General features: G+C 35.0%; 1 protein-coding gene across 9 annotated transcripts in view; it reads right to left on the reverse strand.

Moving 5' to 3' along the window:
* TCF12 (transcription factor 12) overlaps positions 1-15,762 on the reverse strand; it is a 383,835-nt gene that overhangs the window by 119,700 nt on the left and 248,373 nt on the right. For all 9 annotated transcript variants that reach the window (XM_041743077.1, XM_041743075.1, XM_041743079.1 and 6 more), the window contains one exon: positions 5,947-6,011. In XM_041743077.1, the coding sequence (XP_041599011.1) occupies positions 5,947-6,011 (65 nt within the window). The remainder of the gene's footprint in view (positions 1-5,946; positions 6,012-15,762) is intronic.

Below are 15,762 nucleotides of genomic sequence, written 5' to 3' on the forward strand. Positions count from 1 at the left end.
TCTTGATGATTCCTTTGGGCTTCCCACATGCACAAACATATCATTTACAAATTCACCTTAATTTATTCTTTTCCAAATTTTATCTTTTTGCTTTGTCTTATTACACCAGCACATAAAATTCAAGTGATGAGCATGGAAATTCTTACCTTGCTCCTAATATTAGAGGAGGGAGGAGGAACATTTAGTCTTTCACCATTAAGTATGCTGTTATAGATCTTTCACGTAGGTCTTTTATCAAACTGAGGAAACTGCTTTCTATGGTTAGTTTGTTGGGAGGTTTTATCATGAATATTTCATTTTTGTTGAATATCTTTTCTACATCTATGGAAATGATCATATTGTTTTTCTCCTTACTTCTGTTAATGTGCTGCTTAACTAAACATTTGAAATGTTCAGCCAAAATTACATGTGTGGTTTTATTGCTCACCTCATAAAATGAGCTGTAAAGTGTTTCCTCCTTCTCTATTTTCTAAAATAGTTTTTATAAGATTGGTGTTTTTTTCCTCCGAGCATTTGAAAGAATTCACCAATGAAATCATGACCCTCAAGCGTTTTATGGGTTTTCTCTCATAAACAATTTTTACTCCCCCTCCCTTATTTTATTTTAATTCCAATATAGTTAACATACAGTGTTATTTAGTTTCAAGTGTACAATATAGTGATTCAACAATTCCATACATTACCTAGTGCTCATCACTCTTTGTGGATTTTTGAAGTTAATTTATTTTCACTAATAGATACACAGCTATTCAGACTTTCTTTCACCTTGTCCTTATGGTATTTCTGAAGAAATTTATCTTATCTAAATCGTCAATTTTTTTTAAAGGATTTTATTTATTTATTCATGAGAGACAGAGAGAGAGAGAGAGAGAGAGAGAGAGAGGCAGAGACACAGGCAGAGGGAGAAGCAGGCTCCATGCAGGGAGCCCGACGTGGAACTCGATCCCAGGTTTCCAGGATCAGGCCCCGGGCCGAAGGCGGCGCTAAACCGCTGAGCCACTGGGGCTGCCCCTAGGTTGTCAAATTAATTGAATTAAGTTATTCACAATATTTATTATCTTTTTCATGTATATATGGTTTATAATGTTAACCTCCCTTCTATTGCAGATATTGGTAAATTGTGCTCTTTCCCCTTCCCTCTCCCACTTTGTCTTAATCAGTCTAGCTAAGAGATGTTAACTTTATGGATCCTTTTAAATAAAAATTCTGGGGATCCCTGGGTGGTGCAGCGGTTTGGCGCCTGCCTTTGGCCCAGGGCGTGATCCTGGAGACCCTGGATCGAATCCCACATCAGGCTCCCGGTGCATGGAGCCTGCTTCTCCCTCTGCCTGTGTCTCTGCCTCTCTCTCTCTCTCTGTGACTATCATAAATAAATAAAAATTTAAAAAAAAAAAGAATTAAAAAAAAATAAATAAATAAAAATTCTGGTTTGTTAGTTTTTCTTATTGTAGTATTACATTGATTTCTGCTCTTATTTGTATTATTCGCCTCCTATTTATTTTGTGCTTCATTTTCTAGCTTCTTAGGGCAGAACCTCAGGTTGTATACCACAGATCTATTATTATTATTATTATTATTATTTTTAAATACAAGCATTTAAAGCTATACCTCTCCTCCTAGGCACCGCTGTAGCTACACCAACAAAGTTTGTTATACCATATTTTACTATAATTGAATCAGAAATAGTTTCTAATTCACTTTTAATTTTTTAAAATCACAGATTATTTACCCATGGGTTGTTTAATTTTAAAATATTTAGTGTTTTTCTAAGTATCTTACTGACTTCTAATTTAATTCTCTTATGGTCAGAGAATATGCTGTATGATTTCAAGTCTTTTCAGTTTATTGACACTAGTTTTATGGATTAATTTAGCACATGACTCAATCTTGTTGAATATAACATACACCCTCAAAATCAATATATATTCTTCATTTGTTGGGAATAGAGTTTTATAAATATCAATGAGGTCAAGGTAGCAGATAATAAATGAACCAAGTTTTTTTTGTCTATTTTGTCAGCTGCTAAGAAAGGTATTCAAACATTTAATTATAATTTTATATTTGTTTACTTCTCTCTTTAATTCTATCAATATTTGCTTCATTTATTTTAAAGCTCTGTTATTAGGTACGTACATATTTATCATTATTGTATCTTCCTGAGGTACTGACTCTGATGATTTTATCATTATTAAATTTCTGTATATAGGGAGACTGGCTATAATGGGAAAAGAGGATGGTTAAGAAGCAAATGGTATGGGTAAATTTCCAAATAACTAAGTGTTACCTGAGTTTAAAGTTATTAGTCATTTTCTAAAGCATATAATATCTGAACGTTGATGAAATTTAAACCTCTTTGAAAAAACCAAGACCCTGTCCCTTCTGGGTTTGAACACTTGGAGAGAAACTTATGCAAATTACTTGAATACAAACTTGTTTAACAGATATCAGTGAAAAACTGCTGTAATGATAAAAGGATTTATCACATCATGGTGAAGTATTATACCTATAGTAAATAAAGATGATGGTTTCTATGTTCTGTGTTCAATCAATTAAAAAAATTTGATTGCAGAATGATCTATCAATGTTTCCAGTAATATCACTACACCAGTTTCCTTTTAATGGCTCGTCAGTTATGGGATTGTCATGAAAGTAATATGAGACCCACTTAGCAACATATTATTACATCATCTTAACATGAAGCAAGGCCCATCAGGCATTATTAAATTAGACTGAATTTTGTAGAATGTCAGCAGCATTTTATATACATTAATAGCAGGGTTAATGTTCCTTTGGGGATTATGTTGAAGAAAAATGGTTTCAAAGTGGCATTTGGATATAATTTTGCAGTCACTATTTACATTTCCTTTTATTATCATTGCATGGTTAAGATTTTTATGAGATTTGTGAATACATAACACAAAATGGCAGTCAATATGTTATTTTAGTGTATTGTCTTCTATGACCCATAATAACAAATACTGTTTGGAATACAGGTTTTTCCTTGGATAGGAGTGATACATCTTATTTAACTCTTGAATATCCTGAGTTTACTATTTAGTATTTAGGCCTCAAATCAGCTGGTGCCATCCATTGTAATTTTGTCTCCCAATTGCAGCATAGTCAGAGCTAAGTAACAATAATAAACAGCAAGGTCATTGTTCCTTTCACAGTGAGGAATTCTTTTACTTGTTTTAAGTGCCACGCCCTCCTTATCTTCACTGATGCTATTTGTCTTTGCTGCAGTAAAATCTTTCCTCTGTGCTGAATTTTGGGCTTCCTCTTTGGGGCTCATGCCCAAATGAGTTAATTATTAATTATTTACAAATGAGTTCTGTGAGTTCTTAACAAATTTTCCCCTCACTTGAATACTTTAAATTTCTTGTATATAGCAATTTTATTATTTTACATTTCATACATTCTTGTAACATTGTTTCTCTTTTCCATAGGCTACCTGATCTTTCCAAAGGGTTATAAACAATTGTTAAACACTGATCTTATAGTTTCTCCCTTTTTTATACTCAGTAGATGTTTATATTTGGCATATAGAAAAGAACTGGGTTTCTCACAGCATAATCCCCAGTCCATGTGAATTAGCCTCAACTAGGGCACTTGTTTAAAATATAAATTCCCAGGTCCCTCCTCAACAAATTAAAATGAAATGGTAGTAAGGGCATAGTCTAGGAACTGGAGACTGTTATACTGTAGTTAAAAGCATCAATCATGTGTTTAGTAGGTTTACCACTTGCTAGATGCATGGCCTTGAGCAAATTACTTAATACCTCTGGAGAACATCCATTTCCAATCTGAAAAATGGGTGCTGTTAAAAGGATTTTAATTCAGTAAATGGTAGTGACTGTTATTACAGTGCTATGCATCTAGGTTTAAAATAAATGTTTTCTATATGAATTGAATCTGGTATTGTACACCTCAAACTAATATAACACTGTATGTTAATTACATTAGAATTAAAATAAATAGAAATCATGAAAAGAAAGGAATTAAATCTGGTATAAACACATACTAATCTTCGGAAATACTGTTAAGATTTGTCTTTCAAAACTAGAAAATTATATGAATAGAGCTTACTACAGCAATATCTTTGCCAAGAGAGTATTAAAAAATATAAGTGGAAACTCATTAATATAAGCATTAACTGATATATTAGATGCAGTTGTAGTTTCTCTGATATGTTAGATGCAGTTGTAGTTTCTAAGAGCTTACAACCATTTTTCCCTCAAGTTTAGCAACAGTGTTAACATTAGACCAGTGGCTCTCAAATCTTTTTCGTCTCTTAAAAAATAGTACTAAGGATTCAAAAGAGCTTCTGTGAAGTTTATCTCAGGAACGCAAGAATGATTTAACAGATCAAAGAAAATCAATGCAAGTTACCATATTATAATACCACTGTTGGGCACTGTTACATATACCACATATACCACTACTGGGCACTGTTTAAATTCCTCCACTCTAGCATTTATCCATGTGCACTCTTACATGTGTGTTCTCTCTACATACAAACACTTCCCAATCTATGTACAGAGACTGGTAAGAATAAAGGAGAAAAAAATCACTAGAGTCATGAGTTACTGTGATGGGGTTGTGCTAAGGATTTTCTCTCATTTCCCAAAGCCAAGTGAGAACTCTCAGAGATTCAATATGGGACATTTCATGGAACAACAACGATCTTTTCTGATGAGACTGTGAATATAATGACTTGAACGAATAATACAGAAATAACCGCCCCCCCCAAAACCAAATAGCTTTTGTTTTGTAGGTTATATGCATGGGAAAAAAATGTAAATGCGCATTTTGTAAAATATAGGGCTTTCACAAGTATATGCAGTTTAACCTTCAGAGACCTACAAAGTAGGTGGAAGCAAAACTGCTAATTCTACCTTTCAAATGAGGAAGTCAATGTAAAGATAGGATTGACAGTTAAATGACTTTTCTTAGGGACCATAGATCAGTAACTTGTAAAGACTGGATTTGAACCTAGGTGTTCTGATTCTGAATGGAACAATTACAGGAAATATATTAGATAGAGTAGTACTATTAGAATAAGAGTTAAAATTGGTACACATGGCCATGTCTAAAATTAGGGTGGACCTCATGAAAGCCATGTAGACAGCAGAAAATAAATTTCATACATGCTGCCTTTCTTTTCTATTCTTTATTGGCTTGATTCTGTTGGGAATCTACAGGTAAGCTGTGTGTTTAGGATTCTCTCTAAAGATAGGGGAAAAAAATAAGCAGAAAAATGGCTGTAAAATTACAACATGCTAAGGAAGAACTGAAACAATGCTTCTGAGTCAAAGAGACTTTTGGAAGCCTAAAGAATTGGTTAGAGTATAGGAATGAAATGAACATATTTAGAACATCAGTAAGTTTAACATTACAGGACAGTGGGACACCTGGGTGGCTCAGTGGTTGAGAGTCTGCCTTCAGCCTGGGTCATGGTCCCAGGGTCCCAGGACAGAATTCCACATTGGGAGCCTGCTTCTCCCTCTGCCTATGTCTTTGCCTCTCTGTGTCTCTCATGAATAAATAAATAACATCTTAAAAAAAAATTATAGGACAGTAAAACTACACAGAGCGATTGTATGTTCTTCATGTATCAGCAGCTCCACTTTTTTTGAGGAAATATGCAAAAATCATTTCCAGATATGATAAGCACTTTGGAAAGGGGCAGCAAGATAATTGTTACTTTGCTTCCAATTTAGATGGAGGTGAGTTATAAAAATCTTTGATGGTAGAGAAAGTCTGTTGAATTGGGGAAGAAAAAACATTTTAAGCAGAGGAAGAAGAAAATATGTTTAAAATCTTACATTTGGTTACACATTAAAGGCACAAATTATGGTGAAATTGGATAAATTTCTACCTCCTCTATCAAAGTCTTTATGTATGTGTTAAAAAAAATAACCACACTTTTGTATTTATTAAACTTACTTGACAGCCTGGTAATCCGGTGTCTCTGCTGTACAGGGAAAATGAGCCTCTCTCTGACGTTTTTCCTATAAAACAAAGAAAATAACTATACAAAAATCCTCATTTATTGACAATCAATTCAACTTCTAGACCATTCATAGTAATTACGTTGTGATTTGGAAGTATACAGTATAAAATGGAAACAAGAAGATAGAATCCAATAAATAAAATTAAAAGAAAACTTACTATCATTCTAGTCAGTTTAACAAATTCTAGCTTTTATAGAATAGCATGTGTTTTATTAAATATCCTCCATTGTGAAACAGTGAAAAAATATTCAAGAGAACAAACATCTATATAGCCAACAATATGATCTACCCAGTAGGGAGAATGTTTTCCCATATTTGCTTAGACTGAGTATTTCAAATCTTTCTCCTTTCTCTCTCAAAAATTAAAACAATGTAGATATAGTTCAATTCTCACCCTAGACCCCAAGATAACCATTAGCAAAAGGTTAGTATATATGGTTCCCATGTATATTTTGAAAGTTTAATATATATTCATGTACTCAAACAATACACATTACTGTTTGTGTTTAATACATTTAAACAGATGGGATTATATAGTATCTATCCCTTCTGACACGTGCATTTCCATGCAATATTATGCTTTTGAGATACATGTTGATAATAGACACCTAGTTTATTCCTTTTTACTGCTATAAAATGTCCCATTATACAAATAAAACCACAGCTGATCTATTCTCCTACTGAGAAATAGTTTCTAGTTTGTTATCAGGAAGAATGGCGAAACAAGTATCTTTGCACATGTGTTATACGTATATGTGTATACGTAAGACTTTCTCAAGGATAGACACAAAGAAGTGGAGCTGGAGTAAAGGGTGCATACTTTCAACTTTATATGTATTGCCTTACTATATTCTCTAAAGTCATCATGCCAATTTATATTCCCAGAAATGTGTACAAATTCCTTTTGGGAGTATATCTGCAATTCAAAAGTTGGATGGTTAAACGTCAGAAATGGTATGAGCCAGTTCTAGAGGGAGAGTAGATGTCGCACAGTGCTGATACTGGCAGCAGTTCTTACTTACTTGCTTTTCAATATACTGTTCAGTAAATTTACAAATATTAAATATAAAGGTTTTAACTAAGCAGTCTCACAAATAAGACATGTTGCTCAAAAAGACTTCTGTAAAGATCACAGTTTGATGTTAATATTAAAGATGGAGACACAAATAAATAATGACAATAGCAGAGCTAATTCTTTTTCTCCATCCCAAGGTAAAAACAGTAACAATATAATTAAATATGACCAATTATCCAAAATATTTAAAATTACTTTTTTTTAACTTCCCCATAATTATATACTATAAATTGAGGTATTAGCTTTTGATTATATAAAAATGTACAGTTTATTAAATTTTAAAACTCCACACATAGATGGGATGCTCAAAATTATTTGCCGATATAGTGCATAAAATTAAAAAAAAAACTTAGGAGACATATGAACTAATATTTGATTATTTTCACTGACATATACATGCCACAGTGGCCAACTGATATAAAATCTTGCTACTCTAAATTTGGCACATACTGACTCCTTAATATACAAAATAATCCTTGTAATAACAAAGCTAGTTATTAGAAAATACTGTAATAATTCAGGGTATAATTTCGGAACCCATTAGGACATTATAGCACATGTCTTAAAAGCACTTACTGGCTATTAGTGTTGAAGCACAGATTTCAGGTGAGGTAACATCAACACATAAAAATGCAGATTTATGAGAAAAGGTTAATTAATGTGGTCTATTTGCCTCACAGTTTCACTATAAAGCAGTATGTTCTACATAAAGAGCTTTAATTTGCAACATATCCATATGGAATGAAAGGAAAAGACTGTAACTCTCTAAGGATGTATCTTTTACAAGTAAGACTGCGTTTAAGAGTCAAGATGATATATGGGGGTTCTGGGCTCTACTCATCTACTCTTGGAATCCAACCTCACAAAACCACGAAAAGATGGTACTTTTGCAACGGTGGCACACATTCCCGGGCCTCATCAAAATGATCAGAAACTGGGCTGAACCAAGAAGATGGCAGAGACTGAAGGGAAATGCCAACTCAGGATGATTGGCCGACAGATTACTGAGGGAAAATAACAGCACATATTTATGGTTTGGAGGTATTACTTTAATCAAATAAATTTATTAAAAATCATTCTCAGTATATCTTTTTTTTTTTAAGTAGGAGCCCAGCGTGAGCTTGAACTTCTGACCTTGAGAACAAGACCTGAGCTGAGACCAAGAGTTGGACACTTAACTGACTAAACCACCCAGGCGCCCCAACAGGTCTTCAACTTTAAGAAAATAATGCCTTTAACAACAAATGATGTCTCATGTACTTGACAGGATAGAACTGGGAGACTATATTAACATTTTCAACAAATACCAGAGTTAAAAAAAGGTTATATTTGTCTTTCACCATAATATACCATCAATTTATTGCTGGTTGAAATACTCAATAGGCCCTCTCTACCTTGCAAATTCTTCCTGAAACATTAAACAACTAATAAAGACTTAAAGCTAAACAACAAGGTCTGTTAATTTTCATTCAAATGTACCAGAGTAAGAAACTTTTATTTTTCAATTGTTCAAGTAGAAAAGGGAACAAAGTAAGAGATCAGTATTAGCTCTGTTTTTAAACCGCTTTCAATACAATTTTAACTGCAGGAAAGAGTGTGGAGGATAATTGTTATTTAAGAAAAAGTTTTTAAGCCTACTTTCCTGTGCCTATTAAACTTTGTAAACTTATTCCTTTCATAAGGATATTCAAATCAGAGAGAAGGAAAACTAATTTAACATAAGCTAAAAACATCAGAGTAAAAGTTTCTTCTGAAATGGGAAGTTGATAGTTTGTTTTTAAAATGATACTTAACCTATTCAAACAGATTTTGAAATGTAAATACATTTTCATTTCATTTCACCTTTCATTTATTAGGAACTAGTAGTTATTTCTGAGGGACTTAGAAATTTGGTTACTCTTGAAATATAATAATGCATACTCAGTCTGAGATTTAGAGGACATTCATCTTTAATTCTTTCAAAATTACTTTTTTATAAAAACTATTTCCATGAATTAAAATGAATCTCTATTTTATCTCAGGTGTCTAAAAAATAACACCTTTAACTATTTATTATGGTTTTCTGCTAAGTATTACATTTATATGTTATATGTAGGTAATTTTATTTTTATTTTTTATTTTTTTTAATTTTTAATTTTATTTTATTTATTCATAGAGACAGAGAGAGGGAGAGAGGCAGAGACACAGGCAGAGGGAGAAGCAGGCTCCATGCAGGGAGCCCGACGTGGGACTCAATCCCAGGTCTCCAGGATCACGCCCTGGGCTGCAGGCGGCGCTAAACCACTGCGCCACGGGGGCTGCCCTATATGTAGGTAATTTTAATATATTAAAACACAGTTGAGTAGCTGTTAGTAACTGAGCAGGTATCTAACTTCTCCCTTGAATGGTAAGTGATTTGGAAATCAGATCAGCTAAAAACCAAGATGTTAGCTTATTAGAGAGGAGAGGATCTGAAAGGGCAGTCTTGTGCGTTTTAATACGTGCAGAACTATCAGGCTAAGATGTAAGCAAGATTACACTGTCCAGTCTCAGTGAAGAGACTTAGGAATAAAGGAGAAAGTAAAGAGATGCATTATTTTACCTTGTTATGAGAAAGAACTCTCAGAAAACAGAATAAAACCTGTGCGAAAACGATGATATTCCTGGTATTCTTATTAGTACGGAGATCTGTGGAACAATTAACTCTTTTGTTGTAGATTTATTTATTAATGCAGTGGAAGACTTAACGGACACTTTTGGCAACCAAGTTACTAGTAGTTAAGTCACAGTGAGTTCATGTTTATTGGACCTTTGGGTATTTTATAATGGAATGGGTCATTCAAGTATTTTGTCCACTTTTTCCCTTTTAGATTGTCATTTACCTGTTGATTTGTAGGAGTTCTTCATGTATTTTTGATACAAGATCTTTTATTGTCTCTATGTAAATATTTTCTATAGGTTGCCTTTTCACTCTCTTAATGGTGTCTTTTGATAAACAGATATTCTTCATTTTAATATAGGCTAATTTGTTCACTTTTTGTTATATGTACTGTTTAAAAAACCTCTGCCTATACCAAGGTTACAAATCTATTTTACCATTATTTCTTCTGAAAACTTTACTGTTTGTCTTTCACATCTAAACCTGAATTTGGTTTTTATGTAGGTTGGTGGGGGTGAGGGAGGTCAAGATACATGTTTTTCCATAGAGATATCCAAGTGACTTCAGTATAATTTACTCAAAATATAATCTACATCTTAAAAATATCATCATGTCTGCCTGTGAAGAATAAATTATAGGAGAACAAGTGCAGAAGCAGGTAGACCAATTAGAAGACTACTGAAATAATCCAAATGAATTAGAACATTACTAAAATAATCAGATGAAAGTTAATGGTGGCTTTAAAATTCTTTCAACTCACTGAAGTTAGGTACTATTAAGTCCCCATTTTACTAATGAGGAATAATTTGCCCAGGGTCACAGAATTAATAAGTAGCCAAAAGAACCAAAATACAGGGCTATCTGACCCCAAATTATTAACAGCATACTATACTGCACTGTTTTCCAGTGGAGGCTTAGAACACAGTTCCCATATTCAGATCATATATGTACATATTTCGTGAAGCCCAAATATAGTATAAAAATTTTTCTCTGTTTAGGGCAGCCCCGGTGGCGCAGCGGTTTAACGCCGCCTGCAGCTCAGGGTGTGATCCTGGAGACCTGGGAACGAGTCCCATGTCGGGTTCCCTGCATGGAGCCTGCTTCTCCCTCTGCCTGTGTCTCTGCCTCTCTCCCTCTGTCTCTCATGAATAAATAAATAAAATCTTAAAAAAAAAAGAGAAATTTTTCTCTGTTTAGCCCTCTTAGCAGCCTCTATCAATCAAATGATTTGGCACTATCTAATCCTGCTGAAAACAGAGATGGATGACAAACCATCCCCAAAATGACAGGCAGCAAAACCCAACTATTCCAAAGACTGGTTCTAAATATAGAACATGGTCAGTTATGCTGGTTTTACTCACAGGTAACTGATACTCTTTTCAGTTCTCACAAAGGGCACATGTTGATGTTTTCCTTACTTCAAATGCCTGTTTAGGAAAGTATCTATACTGATCTTGTTTTTCTGGGTCTGTTTTCTAATCTGTAAAATGAACAAGTTGGACAAGATCAGAGCGGATACAACAGCATCCTGAGAGGTTGGAATCAAGGAGATGTGTTTCTGTGTCTATCTATAAAACAATTTAAAATATTTAATTGCTGAGCCATGAAAATGGACTTGGCAAAACTCGTATTTCAGGGAATATTAACTGACTGAGAGTTCCAGCCGCCATGCTCTGAAGTGATCGCTTTACACAGAGGCCCACTTGAATCCAACATGCTTAGGTAGAGAATGTGGGGCAAACTAAAGCACATTTCTTTCCAGGAGACGTGGAATTCCTATATTGACCAACTTTGGCTTGAGAACTCCCTGGCTGCTTTGCTGAGCCCTCCTTATAGTGCACAGCAGTCTAGAAATCTGTTCTCCTTTGATCTCAAAAAGTCTTGAGACTGCTGTGGGCAAGGTGACGAACCATTTGCTGACTAGCCACTGTATGTGAGGCACTATGAGAGATGCTTTACTTACACTGCTGGTACCATTGCCAGCTGTATTCTTCTTCCTACTAGAAATCCTGTTAATACCAAGGAGTGATTGAATTCCTTCAATCACTGATAACAGGTGTGAGATATGACAGTAAAATTGCAGTATCTCTGCCCTAGATCTTAATTTACTGGTTGTAGAAACCTGTCCCTTAATACTTTCCTGGCTGTAGGTGTTCCTTACCTACCAACTCAAAATAATGTTTTTATGAAGAAATGGCCAGAGACAGAGATATTATGAAAGATATAGCTGGATCAGCATTTCATTTATTTCTGTAGTGGTTTTGTTAAATACATGAAAATTTACAACTAATTGAAGTTTCGTAATGTTAATGAATAGATACTACTCAAAAAATCATTATTGACTTCATGAGTAATAGCACAAATTAGAACAAACAGTTTCCCTATTTGTCTGAAAGCCAGTATTATTTCAGTGTTCACTGTTTTAAGGCATTTGGAATTGCATTAAAGTAAATTCAAATTTACCATCTATTACATAAAAAACCCCATTATATTTTAAGTGGGCAGCACTAGGCTGGTTTTCTTAAAAGATAAAGGCTTAACCTAGAAAAAGAATCCTTGAATGTTTCAAAAAAAGTTACCTAGATCAACTATGTTTCAAACTGAAATATTCTAATACATGTAAGTCATGAGAACTTTTCCAGACTTATTTTTTGGAGGAACAATATGAAATCCCTACATAGGCCGATCTAAATATTTTTGGGCACAAATCTAATTAAGATCACAGTTTTATGAGCAGACTGTCTTCCTCCCCCCATAGGTATCTTTGAAAAATCATTATTTACCTAACATCTTTGCTCATGGGAGAAGCTTTTCCTTTTTTTTTTTTTTTTTTTTTTTTTTTTGTGGATGAACACTACCACAAGTTTCATACAATTTCAATCACACTAACCACTTGGGAGAAACATAAAAACACATTACCCTACAAAGTGGGGAAATCTGCAATGCCATTTGGTATATGGCAGAACAGAGACCTAGGATTCTGATTACTGGATTCATCTCTTGGCTCCTGCTTCTCTTGCACTGAGTGAACTAGACAAGTTACAAGTCACTTAACATCAATGTCCCCACTCACTCTTTGAGGAAAATCAACTCAGTAGCATGTACCTCACACAGGCCTGCACAGTTTAATTACTGCTTATAAAGTACTTGGAAATTCTTGTCTAAAAGAACCTGGGCTGATGCTAACTACTAGTATTACTAATTTCATTTTCGTAGCAATCTGCTCAAGCTTACACAGAAAAAACTAGAAAGGATCTCAAACTAACAGATTTTTTAAAGGAAAGGAAAGAGAGAGGGTTTTAACATAAATGCCTGCCTATTTTCTTCACAACAATTTGTTTAAGTATTATTGGCTAACATTTGTGCCAAGCACGCTGCTGGCTACATTGAAGATATTTAAATAACTAGTGCCAACAAGCACAGCTGCTGGACTCTCTATGCCCTCCTCTTGTTCACTCCATGCCAAATTACTCACACAGCTATGAATGATGAGGCAGCAGCACAGGAAAGTGCCAAGTGTGCGTGAGATTAGTGATAAACCAGAGGATCCCTATAGAGGTCAGTGATTAGCAAGTTCCCTGTTGTAATCACTTTTCTAACCCAGCCTTTATCTCATCACTTATTCCATCTAACTCTGCACCAACTTCCTGTGACAGGCATCAGAACTGTAAGCAGCTTCCCAATCAATAATTCCTGCAGAATTGCTATAAAGTATCTCATTATCCTTGATAAGTGCACACAGTCAGACCTGGGTAATTTGAATAGGCTTTAGCAATGACTTCTTGAAACTAAAACCTGAGAAATAGTAGTCCAGGTTGCAAATATTCACCAATCCAGCTATTTTTCTTCATGTTCTCCACTCCCTCTCTAAAATCACATTCACACATTGAAATGTAAACACATAGACAAGGATGAGAAGGTTTATACAAACCTGTTCGGCTTTCAGTCATCCGAAAGCCCAGGGAAAATATTAAAATGCAGAATTCAGTATGAGGGAGTGTGGTGGGTAGGTGGGTAGGAATTAGGAATGAATGGAATAGAGTAAGATTTTGATCAATTTCAGTCATTTATCAAAACTTTCTGGACCATATTATGGTTCAATTTTGCCACATATAGAACATATAACAAGGTATTCATTATAGGTAGCTCAAAATCTAAACTCCCCTTTTCTCTGAAATATTTTAATTAATAGCTGCACTTTATAAATTGTCCCTGAACAATTTACATTTAAATTGAATGGATTTACATCCATTGTTGTAAGCATTGTTGCTTTTCCCTAATTAGGTACAGAATTTGAAGTGTTTTCTCACTTAATGTCTCCATACTTCCCTAACCACATGTTGTTTAGAACTCAGAAACAAAGACATTTCATTTTTTTTTAATTTTTATTTATTTATGATAGTCACACACACACACACACAGAGAGAGAGAGAGAGAGAGAGGCAGAGACACAGGCAGAGGAAGAAGAGAAGCAGGCTCCATGCACCGGGAGCCCGACGTGGGATTCGATCCTGCGTCTCCAGGATCGCGCCCTGGGCCAAAGGCAGGCGCCAAACCGCTGCGCCACCTAGGGATCCCAAGACATTTCATTTTTATAGCAAGCCAAAAGATTACAGAACTAGGAATTATCTCTTCATCTTTGGCTGCATTTCAGGATAAAAGATGGTGAATTCATGTTCTCTAAATAATCAAGTAACTTTTGTATCTTAATGTTTATTCCATTCTTAAATAAAAAGGATTTGAAATTATTCAGTTGGTGTTTTACAACATTCTAGGGACTAAAATAAACTGAGCCAATCTTCAACATCCACATCTTAGTTTACTCCCTTTGCCCCAAAATAAAGAAAAAAAAATCAGGTAAAAGTTGTATCAACAAATATTTTGTCTTAGGGAAGAGAAGGGAGCATATTCTCAAAATGCCTTGGTAAGCACACACTTCCTTCTGGCACACTGTTTCTCCCAAATCCTTGTATAGATGCTTCTCTCAGAAATTTCTTACATCATACAATGATAAAGAGCACATTAAGCTCATTATTGTTAATTCTTGTGATTTTTCTCCCAACTTTTTGTATTTGGTTGTTTAATTTAAATCATGACCTTACTAGGCAAGGTCAATGTCTGAGTCTGTTTTTTATGGCACTTGGGGACCAGAAGGCAGAAGCCACTTGTTCAGGGAACACTGGTCTGGAATTCTAGACTTGTTTTGTTTGCACGCCAGGGACAGATTCTACTCTAAGCCTCTATCTATGGCATACAGCCACATGGAGGAAGAGACAATATAAGAAAACTGTGCTCCAAAATAGTGGCTAATAAATGATTGTTAATTAGCTAGTTTCCCTTGACAGCAAGAACTGGAATAGAAAGGAATCAATGGAACTGCTACCATTCACCAATATCTGGTCAGAAACAAGGTAGTGTGAAATGAAAACAAGCATGGATATGAAGGATCAGAAAGGTTGAGGATCCCTGGGTGGCTCAGCGGTTTTGCACCTGCCTTCAGCCTAGGGCCTGATCCTGGAGTCCTGGGATCGAGTCCCACATCGGGTTCCCTGCATGGACCCTGCTGCTTCTCCCTCTGCCTGTGTCTCTGCCTCTCTTTCTATGTCTCTCATGAATAATTAAATAAAATCTTAAAAAAAAAGAATCAGAAAGGTCTATTCCGGTCTATGCTATGAAGTAGCTGTGAGAAACAGGTAAGTTGTTAAACCTCCCCAGGCCTCAGTTTCTTCAACTGGAGAATGGGATGGGGTAGAGCAAATTTGGATTGGGTGATCTCTGTCTTAATAGCCCATTAAATTGATATTCCCATCTATTTTGTTATTAATCAAGCACTCTGCTTCTGACTGTAAATCTGGCACCACCAGTAGTAAGAGGAAGAAGACAAACAGCTAAAGAATATAAGGACTTTTACAGAATGGCTAAAATCAACAACACAAAAACAACAGATGTTGGCAAGAATGTGGAGAAGGGGAACCTTCTTGTACTGTTGGTGGGAATGCAAACTGGTGCAGCCACTCTGGAAACAGTATAGAGGA

The sequence above is a fragment of the Vulpes lagopus genome, chromosome 2, assembly GCF_018345385.1.
Source record: "Vulpes lagopus strain Blue_001 chromosome 2, ASM1834538v1, whole genome shotgun sequence".
In the NCBI taxonomy this organism is placed as follows: domain Eukaryota; kingdom Metazoa; phylum Chordata; class Mammalia; order Carnivora; family Canidae; genus Vulpes; species Vulpes lagopus.